The sequence below is a fragment of the Cygnus olor genome, chromosome 7, assembly GCF_009769625.2.
Source record: "Cygnus olor isolate bCygOlo1 chromosome 7, bCygOlo1.pri.v2, whole genome shotgun sequence".
NCBI lineage: Eukaryota > Metazoa > Chordata > Aves > Anseriformes > Anatidae > Cygnus > Cygnus olor.
In genome coordinates this window covers 35,396,938-35,420,242 of record NC_049175.1, presented here as the reverse complement: position 1 = coordinate 35,420,242, position 23,305 = coordinate 35,396,938, and the positions used below count along the sequence as shown (strand labels likewise).

At 40.1% G+C, this 23,305-nt stretch overlaps 1 protein-coding gene across 4 annotated transcripts in view; it reads right to left on the bottom strand.

The window, feature by feature from the left end:
• DOCK1 (dedicator of cytokinesis 1) overlaps positions 1 to 23,305 on the bottom strand; it is a 283,861-nt gene that overhangs the window by 225,467 nt on the left and 35,089 nt on the right. For 3 of the 4 annotated variants that reach the window (XM_040563059.1, XM_040563058.1, XM_040563056.1), the window contains exons 8-21: positions 22,121 to 22,278; positions 21,463 to 21,544; positions 20,901 to 21,036; positions 20,402 to 20,474; positions 18,138 to 18,280; positions 15,723 to 15,848; positions 14,175 to 14,299; positions 13,783 to 13,881; positions 12,566 to 12,638; positions 11,038 to 11,141; positions 10,395 to 10,578; positions 5,131 to 5,228; positions 1,733 to 1,822; positions 1,159 to 1,259 (exon numbers count right to left, since the gene is read on the bottom strand). In XM_040563059.1, coding sequence (XP_040418993.1) covers positions 1,159 to 1,259; positions 1,733 to 1,822; positions 5,131 to 5,228; positions 10,395 to 10,578; positions 11,038 to 11,141; positions 12,566 to 12,638; positions 13,783 to 13,881; positions 14,175 to 14,299; positions 15,723 to 15,848; positions 18,138 to 18,280; positions 20,402 to 20,474; positions 20,901 to 21,036; positions 21,463 to 21,544; positions 22,121 to 22,278 — 1,592 coding nt within the window. The remainder of the gene's footprint in view (positions 1 to 1,158; positions 1,260 to 1,732; positions 1,823 to 5,130; positions 5,229 to 10,394; positions 10,579 to 11,037; positions 11,142 to 12,565; positions 12,639 to 13,782; positions 13,882 to 14,174; positions 14,300 to 15,722; positions 15,849 to 18,137; positions 18,281 to 20,401; positions 20,475 to 20,900; positions 21,037 to 21,462; positions 21,545 to 22,120; positions 22,279 to 23,305) is intronic. The other variant, XM_040563057.1, reaches the window with a different exon arrangement.

The following is a 23,305-nucleotide window of genomic DNA, read 5'->3' as shown; positions in this document are numbered from 1 at the left end:
TACGTCATTTCTAATGAATATCAACCTCCTATTAAAATGCAAGAACAAGTAATTCTGTTTTAAGTCCTTCCAGCTACGGCGCATGTTTCAACATGCACATTAAAAGTAAGTACAACATTATATATCACTAACACAAAACATCGTGTAGACTGACATCTTGTTACATGTGCATTTATTTTAGTAGAAATAAGCTGCTTAAGAATTTCAGGTAGCCACCTACATATTCTCAGTGCAACCTCTCTACTCAACTTGCACAATAAAAGGCAGGGAGGGGGGCAGGGATCTGTCAAGCCCACGGTCACAAATTAAGCCAAAATTGTAAGCTCTTCCAGCATCCCCAAGCGTAAACCTGCTTCTACACCTCTCCATTTAAAGAAGGGATAGGTGCCCGCCCTGCCTACCAGCAGAAAGGCCATCTTAAAGCTCTTGCTAAGGAAGCCAGATACTGCAGGATGCTTCATCTTTGATGCGCTTCACATGAAGGCAGCAGAAGTAGCCGTAGCTCAGTGAAGTGAATGGAATATCAAAGATGTGACTAAAGGCACAACTTCTTCGCTATTTTAAATCAATATTTCTCAAACATTTTTGTTCACGTAATAGAGACTGTATAACAGCAAAATGCACAGCAGGTTTGCTTGTCTGGAATTTTTTTTCCTCCCAACACCAAAAATATATCCATTATGTATTTTTCTCCAACATGAACAGCAGCAACAAAGGAGCTATCTGCCAAGAAATACTTAAGACAGGAAAAGTAACAGACCTTTGTTCTTCTCTACTTCCTCCCCAAAGTGACAGGAACACAGATGATACAGGGTAAAACATCAATTTAATGCACAAAACAGCACAGATTTGAAGAATCTTAAATGGACACTTACTTTCTCAAGTACGACCGGGAATTGCTTACGAATATTTTTATTACAAAACAATTATTGAAATTGTCAATTACCCCCTCCTGCAATACAAGAAAATCAAGACTTCCTTCTTACAAATGTTTTATTACTATTATTTTAAAAAGAGAAAGACGTACTATATCCAGTCTTCTCCGAGAAGCTCCTACCCCACAAGTTCTATGGGCAAATTCCTAATTAAACAAGTAACTAAATTACTATGCAAGCCACATTACATCCCCGATGTGAAAAAATAATTTTTAAAGCTTACGTGTAGGCTAACGTAGCGCTGAAATGCTTCTTAATGTAGGTTTCCAGAACTGGATTAAAATGTTGAAATTTTCTGTCAGCAATCAGTCCAATGATAAATACCTGAAAAATTAGCATAACTATGGCATTATCCTCAAAACACTTTAACTCTGTGCATTCAATCACTATTTTCAGGTAGTGTAATAACATTAAAAACAAAGAGAGACTTCGGCTTTTGATTATCCTCCCCATGTATTTATATTCTCCTTTCCTGTTCCAAACCAAGTTTCCTGTTCCCAAGTAGAAACTTGCTGTTTCTGTCATAAATTCTGCAGCTAAACCACTAAAATACTCGGACTTGATTGCTTCCATCCTGTCTGGGAAGATGACATGATACAAACACTTGTCAATCAAGTCCATCTGAAGCTTCAAAATATAATAAAAATTTTCCATGCATTTTTAACCAAAACAAAACTAGCTAACAGCCAATGAAGCTAATCCGCTTCATTGTGAAACCTCATTCTTGTATCTACACCATATTTATTTATCCAGCATTACAACATCTACATTTTTGTCTATCAACAACACATACTTACCAAAGCATCAAACACTAACGTGTCAAACGTCTCACTCTCCGAGTTCTCCATCATTATGTTAAAAAGTGCATCCAATGTGTCTTGAAGGAACTACAAATAAATACACAGGTCATTGCACTTGAGAGGAATAATGAAAATCTGACTTCACAGAGGTTTACACAGACATACTTGCTTTCATTTATATTTTATGCAAGACATTTTCAGAAGTTAGCTGAGAAAGGAAAGCTTAAAAATAATTTGCTGGAAAACAATGTTTAGTTGATTATCTATACATCCATATCACCCAAAAATAGGGAAAAAAGGTCAGAAATCACACTTGGTACCTAAAGAAAAAAGTTTAATCTACATATAGTAGATGACCAAAACATTTCAAAACTCAGTTTCAACAGTCAATTGGATCATGCAGTTTCTGAAAACTGATGTTTCAGAGCACAAACCAGACAAGCAACTCAGTCTCATGCCAAGTAAGTCATCCTCAGTAGCTTTGAGCTGAGCAGTAAAAAAAAAAAAGTGCAGAGCATATTGCTTTCCACAGCTGCACAGACTCAGACCCAGAATTTCAAGGAAGAGTGTACATGCAGGCATGGGACACCGAGCACACAACCCTCTGCCCCAGCCCTACACCTACGGGTCTCTATCCCTGCCCCGAGGAAGTCTTCGCTAGCCAGGTGGCTGGGCGCCCTGACCTGCGCAACACGAGAGTAAAAGCAGATTAGCGGCAGGGGACAGAAGTTGAGCAGAGTGAAAAAAGCTGTTTTACACACACATAATTACAGCATTTCTTCCCAGTGACAGCAAGTCTCAGGTATAAACTGTAGCCAGTCGTGAACACATTCAGTTTGATGAGCGCAGGGTCTGGCTCTGAGCATCTTCTCCCACCAGCTGTCAGAAACAACACGGGCTCCCCCAAGGCAGGATGAGAGCAGACATGGCCATCATGGCCATGGTCACTATTTGGGTTGGTTGAGAGAAAGGCTTCAACTTACTGTTGTTTGAGACAGACTTGCCAGAACAATCCTAAAACCGTGGGGTTTTTTGGTTTGTTTTTGTTTTTTAATCTAGCAGACAAGACAAAGGACAGGTGGAGAGGAATGTCTGAACAAGCATTGTGGAATTGTTTCCTGAGATTGCAACCCAAGGAGGTATTATGTATGCTATGGAAAACACCTGGACTCCCAGCTGCCTGCCTTAAAGACTTCTATCTGTGCAATGAATCTCCTAGGCCGAATGTGATTCACCTGGGCTACCTTCTAAACCCACAGTTAAATCTCAGGAATTAACCTCCATCTAGCAGCTCAGTACATACCCCTGAATGCCAAAAAACTCTCTCACAACAAGCAAATGCGAAGCCACAGTTCACGCTACTGCTCTCTGAAGATGTAAAACAGAGAAGTCAAAATGCTTGCAACCGACCACAGCTGTGGGGCAGAACCAGTTCACAACTTCATTACAGGATTTGGGGAAAAACGTTACAACCTGCTCGGTCCCATTTGTTTAATTAAAGTACTCATGGAAATAAAGTACATTTAAGCACATCTGGCACAAGGAAAGAGCACAGCTTTGTCAGAAGAAGTTTGTCTCAGTTTGAAGAGAAGGGGTACTACCAGACCCAAACCTCTGCCTGGCTAACTCTCTTCTGAAAACAGGATTGTTAGGCAGCCGTGCAGTGACTGCTCGAGTCTTTGTTGCACGTCTAGGCACCACATATTGACTTCCATTGGTAGAGCTCAAGTTTTAAATCTGTTTACAAGTACGTCATGTAACAGCAAGAAGGATACAGGATGGATGCTTTTGTTTTAACAGTGGAAGCAAAACTTCTCAGGTAGGGAACTAGTGTGAATAAGTTCTGGAATATTAGTTTATTCTCTCACATCCTATGGACTCTGCACATATGATCGAGACAGCGCCTCTGTTACAAGAAGACAGCAGTTACAGATTTCATATAGTACTGAAGCAGTTAATTGCAGAGTAAGGACCTTGGCTGATCCCTGCTTAGTGCTGTATGAATACCATTAGGCAAAGGTGTTGTACTGGAGTTTAAAAATAAATAAATAGTTTAACAGAAAACTTGGATACGTTTTATCAAATATGTACTTTCTGTAGTATACATAGCCTGAATCTGATACGGCATTTGAAATATGAAGGACAAAAGAGCTGAAAGAATAGATGGGAACAGTTACTAACCAGGTAGTTTTCTGAATGTTACTGTAAGAGATAAAGCGAAACAATGGTCTTCTGAAATGAAGAAACACAGTGAAAAGAGGAGTATTAAGTGTTCACGCTTCTGTACTAAGCACACACCCAGTTCTGCTCAGACTCCCACATACTAGGGGGAAATAAGATTTTGTACAAGTCCTGCAGCAGCATGGGGAGATGGAGGGATGAGCAGGTGCCAGCAGAGAACTCGCTCTGCTTTTACTTGAACCCTGTTTGTGCCGCATCCTGATGCCTCCGAAATCACTGGTATCCATCAAGCACTGATCTGCTGTACGCTCGCTGATGTCATTTGGAGACAAGTGAAAATTACAAATGACACTACTATGACAACGCTTGTCAGAACCCAGTATCAGTGTCAAGTTTCTAGCTATCAAATGATCCAGAACAAAGCAGCAGCAGGGAGAACTGAGAACCTTCCCGAAAAACAAATCACATCTGAGACACTGTATTTACCACACTCAAAGAACACTACCAGCAGTCTCAGATGTTTTAAGTCGCTTCAAGACGAGGCATTCACTACGCTTCTATTAAACACATTAAAATCCAAATGAAGTAAAAACACTATAAGCCCTTAAGGGTCATCTGTCCCCAGCACAGTACATCTTTTGACACTTCATTATATTTGATTTAGTACAACACATTCAATAAAGTCTCAGCCTACTCTTTTCCACAAATAAATCTGCCTTTATGCAGGTCCCTGCAATCACTCAGTGGCCTTGGCAAATGTAAATACCTTGGCTCATCCAAGTATTTTCAGGAGAAATATTTTTTAAAAAAATTACAAGCAGCACACAGTAAGGTGCATGCATTCCACATCCTTATATTTAAAATATATTAAATATCACTATATGATAATTCCAAGATGTTTTAACCTTGAAAAAAGAAAGCCTTTGTCTTCCAGTACCTGCATGTTTTTTTTTTTAAAAAAGGCTAGAAGTGCTAAAACAAGCAAACAAAAAAAAGCATTTCTAGAAATTTACTTAACATCTGAAGTGTTCTTTGAGGGAAAAGAGAAGGGGATTTGCATCCTAAAGGCTAAACTGCAGCCAGATATCTCTTAATGTGCAAGTATGTGCAGTAGGGTTAAAGAGGGGAGAAAAGAAAAAAGACAAGTACCTCAAAATAAAGCCTTCAGCAAAATTATGACACCAAATTTACTTCTAAAGAAATTAACTTGTTACCTTAACCACCTCACCACCATCAACTTTCATCAACTGCTTCAAATTCTGCTGCAACAGATTTGTATTAGATCGCCATTTCAGAAGTCCCAGGAGATCCACTAGGAGTGAAGGAAAAAAAGACAACAATTAGATCATGCAGGTTATTTGTTTTCAGTCACGCACCATAACCGTGTTCAGAACAAACAGCTTTACTTCGATAGGTCAGCCCTTTTCACTGGACGGTAACATATTTCTGGGGTACATCTGACACTGCAGAAAGCTAGCGCAATACTTCTGTCATGAAAGGATTGTGGTAGGCTTTCGAAAAAGCAGACTGATTTTGAAGTGTCAGCATTAAAATCTGGGCCAAGGAAGCCTGATCCCTCAGTTTTAATTTGCTGCATACAACAGTTGTGTATTTAAAAAAAGATGCCAAACTGGAATTAGTCAGCCACCAGCACAGTGATATCTGCATGGCTGTGATTCTTCCAGAGTGAGTGTTTCTAGCTTCTTTGCTCTCTCTGAATAAAGTGAAAAGAAAATACACCAGCACAAGCCAAGCAGTTGCACACTAAGCTAATTCAGAGGAAAGCTGTCTGCTTAATAACTCAATGTCCAAATTACTTGGATGCTTCCAAGTGATAGACTAGGCTACGGCTCAGACTACAAAATGAATCAACTGCAGATGGTCTTGTCCCCAAATTCTACATCCCACTACCAAGATGGTGTCACTTCATCATTCCCTGATAAATACGAAAATGCAGCAGGCAGGTTCTGTCATTAGCCATGAAGAGCCACAGCACCATTCTCCAGTTTCTCATGAGACAACTCGCAACTGTGTTTCATCTGTAAATAAGCATGCTAGTAAATATTAACAGCCACTCTGGAGCACCACTAAGTTATATCCACTTGTACATTTTCTGAGACGTAACATGAATTAAAACGAACCAAGAACTCCAAGCTCGTCGTGCCTTAGCCAAACTAGCATCAGGGAAAATTTCCTCCCAGCTTCACTAAGCCAGTTTTCAGCACAAAACAAACAAAGTCATCCTCTGTAGAAGAGCCCAAAGAAACAAATACAAGATTTTAATGACTGCCCACCTTCAGTTTAGCCACTGGATTACCCTGCAGATTTCCTCCCCCATCCCAATCATATGGCTAATATTATGTGACTTCTGCCCAATACGACTCTTCAACAATAAGGATGAACAGTGTCCCTAACCAATAGCCCTCATGTTTTATTCAAACCTTCAAGGCAATCAACAAAATATTTAGAGACATGTATCTGTAGAGTCTATCATGCAAATTACATGCAGAGACCCAGAGCAGGTGGTAGACGTTCCCCCCAGTCTTTCACTCTAAGGAATAAATAAAATCATCTCTAATGCAACGGACTGCAGTTCTCCTTGGGGTAACTTCCCTCTGAGCAGCACTCAAACCAAAACAAGGCTTCTCTTTCTTTGGGACTAAAAAAGAGTTCAAAGCTATGGTGTAGTAAAACAATCCTATTCTTTTTTTTTTTTTTTTTTTAAATAATACAACTTACAAGTAGTCTATAGGATGAAACCAAAGTCTTCGAAACTCAACTTCAAAAGAAAAATTGCTTCTGGAAGAAAGCTGAAGATGCCTCCATGAGTTATCCAAAGCATTTCATGAATATATTTATAGCCAGTGGCTTTCCACCACTGAACTGGGTTTCAGACTGACTTCTAAAAAGGCACCAGCTTGACAAAAGAAATTAACTGAACAAAAGCCAGCCCACATCTCTGAATGGCACCATGCAATGCCCCAAGAAACCAAACCCATGTGCTCTTTCAGTGTGATGACACAGCAAATGCACAATGAATACACGTGTGAACAGAAAGAGTCAACGTAGTCCTACAACCAGAAAACTACGTTACAGTGCGCAGAAAGAACGTGCGTTCACTGTGACTGCAAGCAGTAACCCCAAAGTAACAGCCAACCAGTTAATCCTACTCTCTCAGTAGGTCTACATATAACACTGTTAGTACAACAGGGTAAGAACGTAAATCCTATTTCAGCCTGTAGTAAAAAGCAATTACTATAGGCAGCCAAAGTCAAGTGAAATTTATACGATCAGAAAATACCGGAGGAAGAAGACAGAGTGAGGATGTTCAATTGCTCAGGGTTAGGATAAATATCTAGCCTGCCAGTAGCCAATAAAAACTTGAAACAGCTTAGTGCAACTTCGGATGACATCAAATTTATGTGAAGATCATCTTTTACATCTTATTTAACAATAGGGCAGTCCAGTTTCTTGATTACATTCTTTCTTTGACCTGTATACATGCAGAAGTTTCCCTACACAGATACCCAAACTTTCTTCAAAACTCCGTTGCTGAAGTTAGACAGTACTTTCACCCTAATTTCATTGTTCCTTGAAATAGTCTTCCCTTTTAAGCATTTGCTTTTTTGCTCTTAATGGCTCGCTTTATTTTAATTCTGTATTCAAATCAACTTCATTTTTATGCCACTAAAACATCTGAATTTGCATTTCATATGCATAACTTTTTTGTCTTTTAAACTTATTAATTATACTGAATGCTTCAGTAAAATTCACCTCAGCTGTTTTCTGAAAGCCTAGTCGCCTTGGTTCTTTGAAGTCCTGTCTCTGGATCAAGAGCATCTGGATCAAGAGCGGTCACTAGTTTTCTACGTGTTTGAATCCATGATGCAGGAAAGAAAACACAAAAGAGGGCTTTCAATAACTCTGGACGCCTCAGACGCTTCACAACAGCCAGTGCATGGGTAGAACACTAGACAGCTCTCCGGCTATTGGTAATCAGAGACGTTTTCCAGCAAGACCATTAGAATAATTTCAATTCTACTCCCCTCATCCTGATCATAAAAAGACATTTATCTTGACAGTCTCCTAAGAGGCACTGGTAAGATTTACTATCCACAGGCAGCCTTCATGTACAGGGGGATGCCACTTTTGATGCTATTTTGCCCTCCTTCTGTAGTGCTGGTGTCTCCAACTTCTAGTTGGAAAAAGAAGATTCAATGACCGAAACCAACTTGCCTCTGCTGGAGTATACAAGACCTCAGTTTGTCATAGCTCTACAGAAATAAGAAGGAAAACAAAATGAACACATACTCCTGGATTCATCGTGACCTCCAGAATGGATCTGAAACAGCCCTCAGCACCTTTTTTTTTTTTAATTTATTTTAAACAGTCCTTCTCCTGTGCTTATACTGCTGTTCTTCCTAAAAATTAAATTGAAAAAAACTAAGACGCGAGGCAATTTGTGCCTACTAATATATTCTGCTACGGATGCTCAGAACATCAGGTACTAACAGAACAGCAACACTAATGACTTACAGTTCATAAAGAATGGAAATCAAGCAAGTGTTCAGAGAGATTGCAGACACACAATCTGCAGCATCAAACACAACGCAGAAAGAACTACACCATCTACTAACATAATTTCATAATTACTAAAAGTAAGTTTCAAAGCCAATTCTATGACTCTTGCAGAGTAAAGAAAGAAGTGTTACAGATGATCAAAATGAGAAAAAGCTTTGGTAGGCAAGGATAGACGTGGGTTTTTATTTCTTAAGAAGGTTAAGGGAGCAATATTATCTCACAATTCTACAGAAGGGAAAATCAGCTTCAGAAACTACAGTCTGAAGAGCACTACCAACTGTACACCTGAGGGAGACGTTCAATGTTAAAAATTGTGCTTCCTTTAAAACTTGCCTAAGAATACATGAAGATTGTGTTTAATAATGCTGTAACACTTTGAAGAGGCTTTGGCAACTCTGAGAAAGTTTCACAGACAACATAATTACCAGTAACATTAAATTCTGATCAAAGTTCAATGCAAGTTGTAGGTAAATTAAGCACAAAACAATGCTCAGTTTTCTTTTTAGTGACAGTTGTTATGTGAAAGCAGTCAAACTGACCACTGCAAAATATTTCCAAATACTAACACGTACCAGGAAAGACTGAGGACAAAAGCCTCCCGATGTCAATCACAAACCAAAAGGAACAAGCACAGTTCAATTCCACATGCTGGTTCCTGTGTCCTACAAAATCCCCAAATCACTGCATTACCGTTCAGCTACAGTCCTGTATTTGAGATGAAATTCCAGAAATCATCTCTGCATTTTTTTGCTAAGCATCCTCTTAGGCTCTAAGACTGCCAAACTGCAGCGAGCGTGATGTGCTCTGAATACCAAACGCTTGGGATGTGCTCTAAGAGATGGCACTGGAAAAGACCGCAATCAAACTGCGAGCTGACTCCATCCAAGTAGTCACCTTCCCCCGGGCAGAGGGGCGACTAAAGAATGAATTAACGTGACAATTCCAGCTCTTATTCCCCCCATCCCACGGCCTCCTCACCCCCAGCCCCAGCTCCCGAGAGCCGTACCAGAGCCGAGCCCTCTCCCCAGTGAATTGGGGAGGATGGACACCTCTGCCCGGCGTAACTCACGTCCCAGTGACCCAGCCACGCTCCCCAGCCGGCTGCAGGTGGCCGGGAGAACAAGGCAGCACTCCATGGCAACCCAGCACGAGAAGTAAAGAGAGGGCACCGGCTGGAAGCGCGAAATGTTTGCTTTGGTGGCTGCCACCAGCTCTGGCTGCCGCAGCCTCTGGGTGCAGCCGGGCAGCTGACAAATACACGGGAAAAACTCGTATGAGGCTGTTTTGAAAGGAGCAACATACGCTGACCCCATCCCCAGCTTTCTGTGTTCACGTGAACGTGTGCGAACAGGAGACCGGCCTCCAAGCAGCACGGCCCCATGCACACACCTGCCTGCCCAACACAAGAGTGACAGCACTTGCTTCTGGCAGAAGATACAGAAAACACTGGATATTGCACCTCAGAAATAACACAACAGCTCATTTTGGAGCACAGCCATGATATCATCTCCTCTCGAAAACAAACTCACCCTTTTCCCTAGTGCTATTATTCACATCCACACAGCAGGAAAATGTCGCAGAACACGTTTTCAGTGTATTTCAGTATAAAAGACTCAGCTTTAACCCTGAGTACCTCTGTTTGCCACAAACAGATACAGAAACCTTCTGTTTACTCGGAGACAAATACTCCTCTAAAGCAAAACTACGCCCACAAGTTGCACGCTACACTGGGAGCAGATGCTTTTGCTGCATCTTGACAATTTAATCCAGGACAGCGTGTCGAGCAATCCACCATCCCTTCCACAGGCAGGGGGACAGAGAAGACTGTCTGCAAGTCACTGCATACAGTTCCACTCACGCTGCAAGGGACAGAAACCCAGCAGTTCTGTGAACTTACCATTCTGGGTAAGTTTTGTTGAACAAACCAGAGTAGAGATCTGGAATGAGTCTTTGCTGATGGTGCAGCTACCGAGGTTCTGCATGCTCTTCCCTGTTGCAGAGTGTCCCTTTTCCTCCAGCTCTATCTTAGTCGATGGCAGACTTAAATACGTTGAGGCATCCTCCAGCTTCTTTGCTTCTGCCTGCAGCAGTGTTTTAAATACAAGATAGAAAACAGTTTAAAAAACTAGCAGAAAGCCCTCATAATAGCAAAATGTTGTTCTTTACCCTGGAATTTCTTAGGGTTGGCTCCAGAACTGGAGTTATCCAACAAGTCTAACAATTGTGCTACAGCTTAGAGCCCAGATCTAATACTTAAAGGTCTACGCAAGTAGTTTTCCCCAGCCATGAAAACCCATACAAATAAAAGTTCAATGGCAAGCCTCAGAAATTCAACAATCAAAACATCCCCAAGAAAACAGATTCAAAGTTTAACCATCAGTCTGCCGTATCGACAAATTGCACAGTATTTAGTTGCTTGATCTAATATAATATTCCATAACAAATACCTCACTTGCAATCGTGTAACACGGCAGTTCACTGAAAGTAAGTAATGCTCACACTTAGCTAGCAATTATGGAAACACCATCTCAAAATTCTACCTTATAAACAATAAGGTCATGTTCTCCATCTCTCAAAGTTGTTCCATCATATCTCATGAGCTTCACAAATGCAAGGGCAAATATTTTCTCAGATTTATCTTTGGCTGTTAAAAAGACATACATAATTAAGTATTCGATGTTAGTACAGACACTTCACCTAAAACACAAAGAGATAACATGAATGATACTAGTAAGGGTTCTCAGATGCAGAAAAGGTTCAAGAAATGAGGAGTCTTTTATACATAACCCAGAACCAAAAATAGGAAAAATGAATAAGCATCTGCCCATGGTAACCCACTGCACAGCCAAACTGAACTAGCTAATGCGTTCAGTTTGCTTTCATGTTCAAAATCTAACATCAAAAAATAAAAACAACATGGCAACAAGGGTTAATAGAAATTACAAAGGAAATTAAGAAATAAAACCAGAAGGAAAGTGCAACCAATTTGAGATAGTCCATTAAGCCTGAGGAAACACTGGGGCCCTAAAGCAGGACATCTAATTAATATTTAAACAGTGACCAACCAAAGTTTTTGTACAACCACAAATTTTTCCGACTCTCGTAGTTCGCAGATCAGTCATATTTTTGACACCAATTACACTAATTTTCTGCACATTGTTTTCATTAGGTAGTATTATTCTCTAAACCAAGAGAATCTCTTATAAACGACCAATTTACAAAATACAGCTTTGACTGTCCCTTACGGGGTAATGAATTCTACATCACACAGACGGGTATACATAGGAAGTACTACACACCTCGAAATGCATCCAGTGGATGTTACCCAATCAACACTAAGTCTGTGCATGTATTCTACAGCAAAAATGTTTTGCTGCAACTTTTGAAAGACACTCTTGTCAAGTAAGACAGCCACTGTAATTGCTATACCTAATGAATGTTCTCATAACCAAGACAAATTCCCAAATTCTACTATAAAACAATTGCTGATATACAGAGGATGTCTAGCTGTTTTGGCTAGATCCTCAGCAGCTCAAAGCATCTCAGCTGCCAGCAACATTAAGGAAAGCTGAGGAGAACCACAAGCTCGCAAGTATCTTTCACATCAAAATTACTTCAAAACAACCAGAAGTCAGCATAAGAACCAGGAACGGAAACCAGGTTTCTTAGTAGCTTCAACTACTGATGCTACTGTAACCCGTCTTTCACATTCCTATTTCACACGTGGGGCTTCTCTGTATTTAAATACCTTTCCTACCACCTACCTCTGAGATGAGCAACACCACAACCCTCTCAGTTGCTAACTGAAAGCTTTACTCCCTAGCTCTTTTATTTGGCTTGGAGAAATGACCCGGCAGGAAAGGAAAAAGGTGATGTCAAAAGGTAAAAGCTAGAAAGAAGTCAGAAACAGAAAAGCTGAGATGCTAACATTAAATAAGTAGGCAAAAGCTTATCCCCACACCAAAGCAATTACAACAGTCAATTACAGATAGGAACTTTACGCCTGTTTCAGTAAACTTTGGCACCAGACACTGACAGGAATCACAATGAAAAGGACGAATTACTCACAGTCCTGTGACGACCTGTGTCGGAACGTGAACCTTAAATGGCTGCGGTTCACATCTTCAATAGGGATTGCAACCTTCACATATTGGGAGAGAAGATGGAGACAGAAAACAGTCACAGTATCTTCAAATATCATCTACCACTACCAAATCTCATCTAGACGTTTTTCAATGATAGCCTTGGATCTTTACAAAATGTTAACATTAAAGACAAGCCTCAGTTTGCCATCAAAGACCTCGAAAGGTCACAAACTCCCCAGGAAAATAAACAATTCTTGCACTAAGAAACAGAGAAAGAACGAAGCAAGCCCGTTAAGTTACCCAGCAAGATCTGGAGATACTATGGCTGACAGGGACGTGATGGCTGTAACCTCAAAGCATCCCTTATCAATCCCCCGAGCTCAGGAACAAGCCCACCTTGAGTTCGACTGGTAAAGGCGAACTTCTTAAGGTGTCAATTATCTATGCACCACTTGTACTCTGTGAACTATTAACACATCTCTGATCCCCATGTAACCAACATTGCAGAGATGTAACCAATACTCTTCTACCCTGGTACTGTTGCTAGAGCTGTTCTATTTTCTTAACCATGCCCACCTTCAGGCTCTGTGCTGTTCACTGCTCCCCAACACCACGTCCAGGTTTCTGTGACTCCCTAGCAGCCACTTTCTGGCAGCGCATGCAACAAGAGCACCCCTGGACTTGAAACAGCGTGGGGAGCAGCTGTGAATCTCTTCTTGAGGCACATCTACTGCTCCCATTGACTACAGATCAACAGAATATATTTCATTAAGCTAACGTCAGCCTCCTACATAAAAATCAGCATTTAAGCTAAAATGTTATTACCCAAGCAAACTCAGCAAGCTTGAAGCACAATCAGCCAGATCCCAAAACAACGATGAGTTCAACAGTATGGCAGTTATTTTAACCTCAACATCCTGCTTTTTTAGGTCAGCTTCATGGCAAGAGTGAAAACCATTCCTAAACAGATGGTGCAGTGCCTCCATAGAAGTCATCTTGACCAAAAGGATGCAATAAAATTCATTATGCAATAAAAGTGTAATTGTTTTCCAGCTGTCTCCAAAAGACTTCCTCTTGTTTCACTACAGATGACTACAAGCATTCGTTTTCCTCGTTTTGCTTCTCAAGACTTCCCACTGAAACATGTATTTGTGTCATATTAACCCAGATGGATAAGTAATTGTAACTTTATATATATACCTTTACAGTTTCAAACCAGCGAGGCTGCTTTACTTGGTAATATATTACTGACTTGTATTCTGAGATGGCTTCATCACCAGCACCAGGAAAAATAACGCTCTTGAAAACACAAACAGAAGAGAAAAATGTTTACGCCCATCTTAAGCTCTACTTTTCAATTCAAGTAAACAAAAAATTAGTAAGTAGATCAAAATAAGACAGAATGGCTCTCTCAAAACGTCTCATGAAATTAATATCAAATTGCACGCACTGATATCATGAGGTGGTCATGATAAAGGAGAAAATTTTGTTGTAAATAAAATTAGAGACTTAAGTTGAAAGAGTTCTAAAACGATGTCGAGAAAGATTAGACAGATACATATGAACTAGCTAACATTTAAAAAAATTAATACCTCTAATCTTTTTCCATCTTCGTCATAAACAGACACTGTAACTTCTACATTTTTCGCTGTTGTTTTACTGCCTTTGTCAAAATCTCCCTGAACCAACGTTACATAGATATCGTTACGAACATCACCTAGAAGAAAAAAGGACAGTCGGTAGCAATTTTCACTCAATTTTCACTATTGAGTTACGAAACTGTGCATAGAAACAACCACCATCACATGTTCAGAAGTAACAAACCCATATATATGGAAAAACATTTAAAAGCATCTTGAACATTCAAAACTAGTAGCTGCTTTAGCTAAAACTGTTTTAAGATTTTTAAAACCTGACTTATCAACTCAGAGTGCACAAAATTGAATCTAATAAATAAAGCAACCAAAAATAATCACAATTATTTCTGGACTAAAAGAACCCTACATCATCAACAAGATTATGTACCATATCACTCCAAAAACATCTCAGTTCTGTTTGTCTCATTTCTAAATCACTCATTTGAAAGGATAAATTTTAATTTCATCATTAATTTACCCCATACACAGGTATTTTTCAATTTTAAAACATGACAGCCTACACAGGTCTTCTATAACATGACGTCAGGAGTTGGTTTGATGTTTGTGCTGGTTTGAGGACTGCTGGGGAGGGTTATATTTAGATTTATGTCTTACACACTCTTCAGCCTCACCCTAATTAAATTAAAACTTAGAAAATGAATTGGGAAACGGGATTCCCAATAATTCCAAGAGCCAGATGGTCTATTTGCTAACATACCATTACAACAAGCAGAGGTGCTGAGACATTCACACCATACTGGCTATATCATAAAACACCTGACAAATGTAAAGTCCACAATCACAAGGAGAGCTGAACTCAGATGTTTTTTGAGAGCACCTGATGGGGACTCAATCTGAAAGGACAGTGCCATTTTCTTCTGTAGTCTGTTGCTCATGACAGATTCTATTTTGAGAAACACCTTTCTTTAAACACCTTTTTTTTCCCCCCTTTATGTTTTTTTTGGTTTGGTTTTGCTTTTGTAAATAAACAACAGATTTGAATGTCCATAGAATATATGTATAAAAGAGTCGGTATGACTTTCTTTGAAGTACATTATCCAAATCTAGCACAAACCCTAAGAGACACGCATATCTCTAGATCAAGCTATTTGGTCTGAAAAATCTTATCTACTTTCTGGTTTGGATTCATCTCGGGAGATGGAAATTTTACATATGCCCTTGCTAAGGAAAATAATCTCAAGCATGTATTTTCTTCACTGGAAGCAGAGAAGAATTTCCATTGTCACCTTGATAGCATGTCTTTGCTTGGGGGGAAGGGAGGTGGTTATTACTTTAATCTGTTTCTGCAGCACATGTGGCAGGTATACCTGCCACAAATATTTATTTTAAGACAAGATCCTTCAATAAGGTCTTATTTCTAATACATGCCATAGCCCAAATTAACATTTTTGGGGTTCTTTTTCCCCTAAATCTTCCATGCTTACAGATATGGAAAGAAGATCAAAATATAGCAAAGCAGAATTATTTCACACAACAGCTTACCAGGCATAATAATCTCAGGAAATCCCATTTTCCGAGCCACTGCTGTTGACCTATCCACTAGGTGTGGAAACTCTTTTCTAATCTGATGGATATCTCCTGGAAGAAGTTTCAAAGTCACCCACAAACCTGTTGTGTAAAAACCACAATTATTAAACTTGTGCTTTTTTTCTAGTTATTGAAGAAAATTATTTGTTTGTACATATTCTAAGAGGTAAGAGGATACATTAAGGTAACTGTTCGTTACCTTACAAAAAAATACATTAACACATTCGGAGAAACTCAAAATAGAACTCATCAAGCAGAAATATGAGTACACCACACTTATGTCTGATTTTATCAAGCTCTTTAGAAAACTAACATCTACACCTGGAAACTAGGTACTTTAAAAAAATGGAGATCTGAGCAAGACAAGGATTTGTGCCTTTGCAGCGATACCGTCTAGAAGACACCTTGGCAGGGAGGAATTAGGGCACGTGTTCAGAAGCAGGTGTACGCAGCTTCTCAGGCACAGGCTTATAAAGCCAGAGATTTTAGTCATGACCTTCACTACAACGGGTCTTAATTCAGAAGAAAAACAGGTTAGCAGGGCCATAAAGCATCGACTGGAAGAAGAAAACCTTCGGTCAACAGCTGAACCCTCCGAGGCCTGCACTGCGGACACGCGGCAGGCCTGCAGTGCCCTTTCCACGAAGCCGGAGTGAAATCAAATTCCTCCTCCTCGCAGCACTGTGAGAACGAGCCTTCTCTCATTTCAGGCTCTTCAGCCTCGTGCACACAGGGTCTTGTAGAAACACGGTTATTAAGCCATTAACAGAACTGCCTCAAGCTCTGAGCTCTCACAAGTTCTTTCTAATGAAATGCTTATCTTCCACAGGAAGAAGTGGCAAATTTTTCCATTCAGAGCAAAGTTAAATATTACACCCACCCAGTATCAGTACCCCAGTGAAGACAGCACCAACAGCTAACACATACCCTGAACTTCACCTCCACCCCCCTATAATCTCGTTTCATTGCCCTGAACACACCGACTACAGCATCAGCTTTACTCGGTTGATATTTTTCTCCTCAGTAGTAAGAGACACTAAAGCCAATGCTTGCCAACTAGCATCAGGCACTCTTGTTACAGGGGGAAAAAAGACACTAAACTGAAAAAAATGAAGTCTTACACACTTGGTAAAGCGACTGGCAATTAAATTGAAGCATGAAATAATTACAGCAGCAATTTTCTAAAAAAAAAAATCCAAAAATTAAAATCTATGAAAAAAATACCCCAAAAACATTCATCTATAAAACAAATTGTGGGTTATCCTGTTACACACCCAATTAACTATGCATTCTTTTTGTATAGATTTGGCAGCTCGCTTTCTCTTCTACTAAAATCTCTTATAAATGGCAACGCTCTGACTTGTTGCCAAGGACAGTTCTAGCAGCTGCTATTTCATCAAGCAGTAACGGTACCCACAGCGACTGGCTAAGCAGCAACTCCGTCCTTTCTGGTTTACTTGGGGGTGGAGGTTTGTCTTAGGGAAAGAATTTAAAACGGATCCGAGAAGCCGAAGTGAGTTTCCTCCTTTCTGATGCACGCTGGTCATAAGTGAAAATAACAGGAGGGAAATCAGATCTAAGTTTTCCTTTTTAGTTAAATGAGGAATTAAAAATAGATCAATTTTGAGTTTCACTTACTGTAATACATAATCTTTCCTGAGTCTATTGTTCAGATACCCTCTACAAATCCTACAGATACTCCAACACAACCTGTTAGCTGGGAGCTCTGCACAGGCCTGCCTAACAGTATGTTAATCCAGACCAAAAAGATCAAAGCCAGTACAGCGATAACAGAGCCACACAATTCATTTTTAACTGGTAGGCACGTTACAAAGTGGTGTGTACAGAAAAGGTAATCCAGTAAAGACAAAAGGCGACCAAAGGCGACAAAAGCAAGGCTGCCTCGTCCTGCAGCTGTCCTACCCCTTGCCAGATCCAGGAGAAATTCCCTGGTCATCCTGACGGGAAGCCAACTGCTGTGAGTGCAGCTGCAAAACAAGGAGAAGGAAGGCAAGGAAGGGACTATTCCTTCCTTCAGCACGAGGAGGGAAAAGTCCACAGCTCTGGGGCATGAGAGTCGACTTCCTGAAGCAGTTTCCAGCCCAGAAACACAGAGGTGTCCAAGTGATGGACACTGTAGAGAAAGCACTGAGTCTGTGGGATCGACACTGAGGGGCAAAAGGCACAAGGCAGGAATAGGAGAATGAGCCTGAAGGAAGGGGAACAGTGCAAATATATTTTCTGGTACCAAAAAAAATAGTGACAGTAATATTATGCACCCTTGATTCCAAACGTATAACAATCCCACGCTGCAAATCAAGCAATGAGCAGTTTTACATACACCAGCATACATAAAAGAGCAGTACGTACCCTGACCCTTGTGGTTAACTTCTTTAGCAGCAATCACTTTGTTTATAACAGTCTGAAGGAAATCATTCTCCCCTGCCACCCTGGGTGAAAAACGGGATGATATGTTCAGCTGCTTGTGTCGAATGGCGTCATCCAACGCTAGCCTGGAGGATGCACATGACGACCAACACCAGGAAACAAAGGGTCACAGAAAACCAGAAGTCACAGTAACAAGGGAACACAAAGATCATATCATAGTTGTGACAAAGAGTATTTATTAGTCAACGCAAGACAAAGGACAGGAAAGGTAACAAGAAAGACATAGGAGACCATTAATCAGAAGAACGCTGATCTACTGGAGAGAAGTACAGCAAACTCGCGGTGTTACTTCTTCCTTCAGGAACATGCATGCACAGCCCCCGCAACACTTCATTAGGATAGGAAGGATGTCTCCCACCTGAGAATCCCCTGTTAAGCAGTGAAAACCTATACAGGCAGTTTTGTTTTTTTTTTTTTTTAAATGTAAGTATTTAGCCTGCAACACCTCCAGGGTCACTTTAGTGGCTCTATAAATGAAGCAGCAGTGCATACTGTCTGAGGGAAAAGCTGCTCTAAATCCAACAGAAATGGCATAGGACAAGAAAAGCAGATAATCCAAACATTCTGTTAAACTTGATGAATAAATGAAAAGATGAAAACTATAAATAAACAGCAGCATTAAGTGTCATTTAAGTAATCTTGCCAAGTGCTTTTGACAGCCATTGTGTTGGTGGCTAGTGAATGAATACAAACAAACAAAGATATGAAAACAGAGTTGCATGTGGTACAACAGAAGCAAAGCATGGAATGAGAAGAAAAATGTGGCTCATATACAGCCTAAGTCTACATTAGAAATAATGACACCAGTATTCATTGCGTGCTTTCACATTATTCATGTTGTTTGGAATATACTTTTTCAGAAGAATGTTTTAATCTAGTGCAGCAAAAAAAAAGTCACATTGTACATCTTTTCAAATAGCTGATTTATATATACAGAAAAAAATAAATCAGTTTTAATGGAGCAGAAAACTAGATGTTCCATTAGCATCCACTTTGATACACAAAGATTCATTTTCATTGCATATTTCCACACTCACTAAAAGAAAGCTTGCTACTGTTTACCATACAATAAACATATCAAGAAAGCACTCTTCCCTAAAAATCTCTATTTCCCTTGAAAAATGGAATTCTGATTTTCACAATAACACCCTCTACACCACTCCATTGACGCAGTTACATACCAGTAAAAACCATTTTAGACCTTCGGCATACATCCACTACCTGCAGCACCTTGCAATCCACTCTGTATGCCCACATCTTGAAACCACAAGGACTTCCTAATTTAGGCCTTTTTGCCAAAATAAAGTTAATTTGAGACTGCATTATTTCAAGCTCTTTGGATTTTTGTTTTGTATTATTAGAAACCACCTGAATACCCATTAATCAAGGAATTTGGTTAACATGTTAATGTAACTATTTTTCACCACGTTGAACAAAAAATAGACTGCAACTAAGACGCTAGCTTAGACTCAAGTGTGGAAATAGGAAGGTCTATATGTAGTTTTAGATGACTGAAACCAAGACCAGGCGCACGCAGCAAGCAGACTGGTCTTCTTTATTGCCTAGATCAACTAACATATGTGCAGCAGACAAATCTCGTTTAGCATCCAACCAAAATACTTCAGGTTTCTGGCAGAAGTCTCGTATGAAATAGCCGTAGTATGAGAAAGTATTCCAGAATGTATCAAGCCAGCTTTCAAATTCTCAACCTGTGTCATCTTTGTACAACAATTACTGTGGCCCCTGCCATGAAATTTTATCTGCTACCAAGAAAAAGATGTCTTATCACGAGCTCATTTCACAGAAGTCACCTGTCATGGATGCTGGAAATGCTGCTGGTCTTTTTCAATCTTAGCAAGTTGAACCAGCAATGTAACCTTTTTAAGCATTTCACTTCTCAAACATTATAACCCTGACATGTTTAAACAAAAAGAAAACAAAACTGAGAATGCATGCCTTAAACTCATTAAAAATTAAAAAAAGTTTCTAGTGCTACCGCTATGATAAATAATGGGAAATTACTGAGAAGAAATGTTAAGTACTATTCAGGATAAACTATCAAACTGAAATAACTTCAGAATACCTACAGAAGGTTTCTTTCAATCAAAAGTTAAACTGCAACTTAAAAAAAAATCAAATTCATAATCCTTCATCTCTACTTATTCTTTAAACTATTCCCTACTTACGGCTGAAACGGTATGAAGTGCTGTTTGTCCTCATCATCAACTTTTCCATTAATTATGTCGGTAACATCCATTACTGAAAACGAAAACAAAGAACACTGAATTTAATGATCAACACAGGAAGAAGGGTTGCAAGGGGATACCCTGAGGGTCAGGAAACAGTGATTCAGCACAGGGATGGAGTTATCAACTGCACAGTTTCAGGATGTTCATACAGGAGAACAGCATCGTGTTTTAAATGAGCTTTGGCATCTCCAGCTCCATGCAAGTCCTGAAAGCTACTGTCAGTTCTATAATACAGGAATAAACCTGATTAAACCAAACAATTCTCAGTTTATAAAACACCCCAAGTGTTTCACACCCTCAGCTTTCTGTGCAACAATATAGAATATCCCGAGTTAGAAGGGACCCATAAGGATCATCGAGTCCAACTCCTGGCTCCACACAGGTCTACCCAAAAAATATGATGTGAAACATACAGACACAGCACACAAGAAGTTACCTGCTACTCCAAAGGGTCGCCGAAGCCCAGAGGTTAGTTTCCTCGTGTTGTTGTCCCTCAGTTCCATCCTGCCCACTCGCACAATCTGACAGACAAAACTGATTTTGTCTCTTTTCAGGTCTTTGCTGCCAAGGTCCTAGAAATATTAGTTTCGTTGGATTACTTTACAATAATGGAATTTCAAGCCCCATTTAGTACGCAGAAGAACATTTGTTGCTCAGAATTTGCCTTCGTCATTCTAGCCTATAGCACAAGAGCTAATTGTTCTCAGAATTAAAAGAATAATTGTAACAGGAGTTATAAGTCTTATCCTGACTTCTGCATGAATTAGTTCTTAGTAGGTCAAATCATTTCTAATAAGTTAAAACTTCAGAGAGCAACTTCAGCTTTAGCAAGGTGTTTAGAGTTTTTCATGGCCACTTACGAGAAATGTCTCGTATGAGCCTTCACCAGCAGAGGTAACTCTGCTGATCACAAACAGCTTGTTATACTCCTGAGTTTTCACAGGACATGAGAGAAGCACTTTAAAATTTGCAGGCTGAACCAGCCCCCCAAGACTTACGGTGAACACTGCTCGGAGGTTATGCAATCTGTCTATGTCTTTGGGGAGTCCAGAGCTCGACCAGCGCACCAAATAGTTTTCACTGAAAGAACAATGTTTTGAAGACTTTTTTGCTTAAAGTGTCTTCCTTCAACATAAGGAATATAAAATCAACTTCAGAATTTACAGAAGTCTATCTTAAGCCCAATCTATCTATGCTAACCAAATTAATATTTACTTAGTAGACAGCTGCCATTTCCCTTTGCATGCATCATTTATGAACGAAAGCAACTCTTCAGCAACAAAGCGTAAGAATTTCTCTAAAGAAGCAGGGGATATAGAAATCTAGCTCTCAGATTGCTGTCAAAGCTGCTGTTAAGTGAGGACACAGCCTTGCAGGTGACCTTGTTCACGTCTCCTTTAAGGCCTGCACTTGAGGAACTGAAGACACTGCGTGATAAGGAACAGCACGACCCTGCAAGGTACCCAGGGAGAAGGTCCCTTGCCAGATGCTGTGCTGAATACAACCATGAAGTGCTGCTGCATTACTTCCCAGATAACCCTGTCCTACACATTTCACAGAAATTTGACTTTCATAAGCTCCCTCATCCTGCAGAACTACCTCACTACTCTAACTGAGGACACACAGATGAAGGAGCACACTCAGGAGTACACTAACCTGATAAATTTTGATTCCAGGGGATCATAGAGAGACATCAGGACTTCAGCATCTTCACCTATTTTGCAGACTACATTTTTTAAATTTACAAATAACGCAAATGAAGGAGTGGCAGCAAACTTGGCTTGCCTGTTGATATCAATATTCTGTTTCTGAGACTGTAATTCAAGAACAGAAGAAAATTACCTTAGCCTAACAAATATCTAACCATTATGAACTTAAAGTCTTCCTAAAGCCTTAAAGACAGAAAAATATGGGTTATCTGTCAAGTGTCTACTCCCATTCTCTTTGTCTGTACTTGAATTTACAACAGACTGCATTTTTTGGATCCATCTTGAAGTGCCACAGCATAAGGAATTAAAAATAAAAAGATGCATTGATGCGTTCACATATTAAAAAAAAAGGAAGCTGAGCAAATGGAAGAAAGAACCTCAGATATACCTGAAAAAAAAAATCGTTCTTTTCTCTGTCTGCTGTGGCAGGTACAGAGCACCGAGACAGACAGGAGAGAGAACAGTTTCTACAGGTCACCCACCCCTCGTCCTTTAGCTCCTGTGAACTTTGCATGAAATGCTTCATCTAGGCTGAAGGGAGCAGCACACATGGGACAAAAAGGAGATGGGAGGAAGGGCACTAGAAGCAGAGAGGCTCTTCCCATCGGCACCGGCACCGCAGCAAAGCGCTCTGAACTCTCGTCCCACCCCAGGTCCTCTGCTGCGAGGACTTGGAGCTTCGGCACCAGTTTGCCAAGTCCCTGAAAAGCAACTGATGCTCAACAGCAAGTTACAAGCCTCCTCTTAAAACACTGTGAGCAATGTGAAGACAAGACAGGACAGGATGTCTAGACAATGTCTACATAATTTCATATACTCTACCTTTTACAAAACACAAAGCCAGGATATGACCACGGAAACTGGCTGAAGTGGGGACAAAGAAACAACTCTGGATGCAAAAATGCATTAGTTTCAATTCTGTTCCAATTACCATATTTCTGCAGCAAGTTTGTTGAGGGCTGCAAGTGTGTATATGCCCCTTACCACTCAGGAAGACACAGTAACTCGTTAAGCTGCACTGACACACTCATGAGCAACGTGCTCCGCTACCTCATGCTGCTGGGAAGACTCCTCACAATGGAATTGTTTTTCCTTTTAAAAATAAAAATTAGAATTGCAAAGAGGTTGCCTG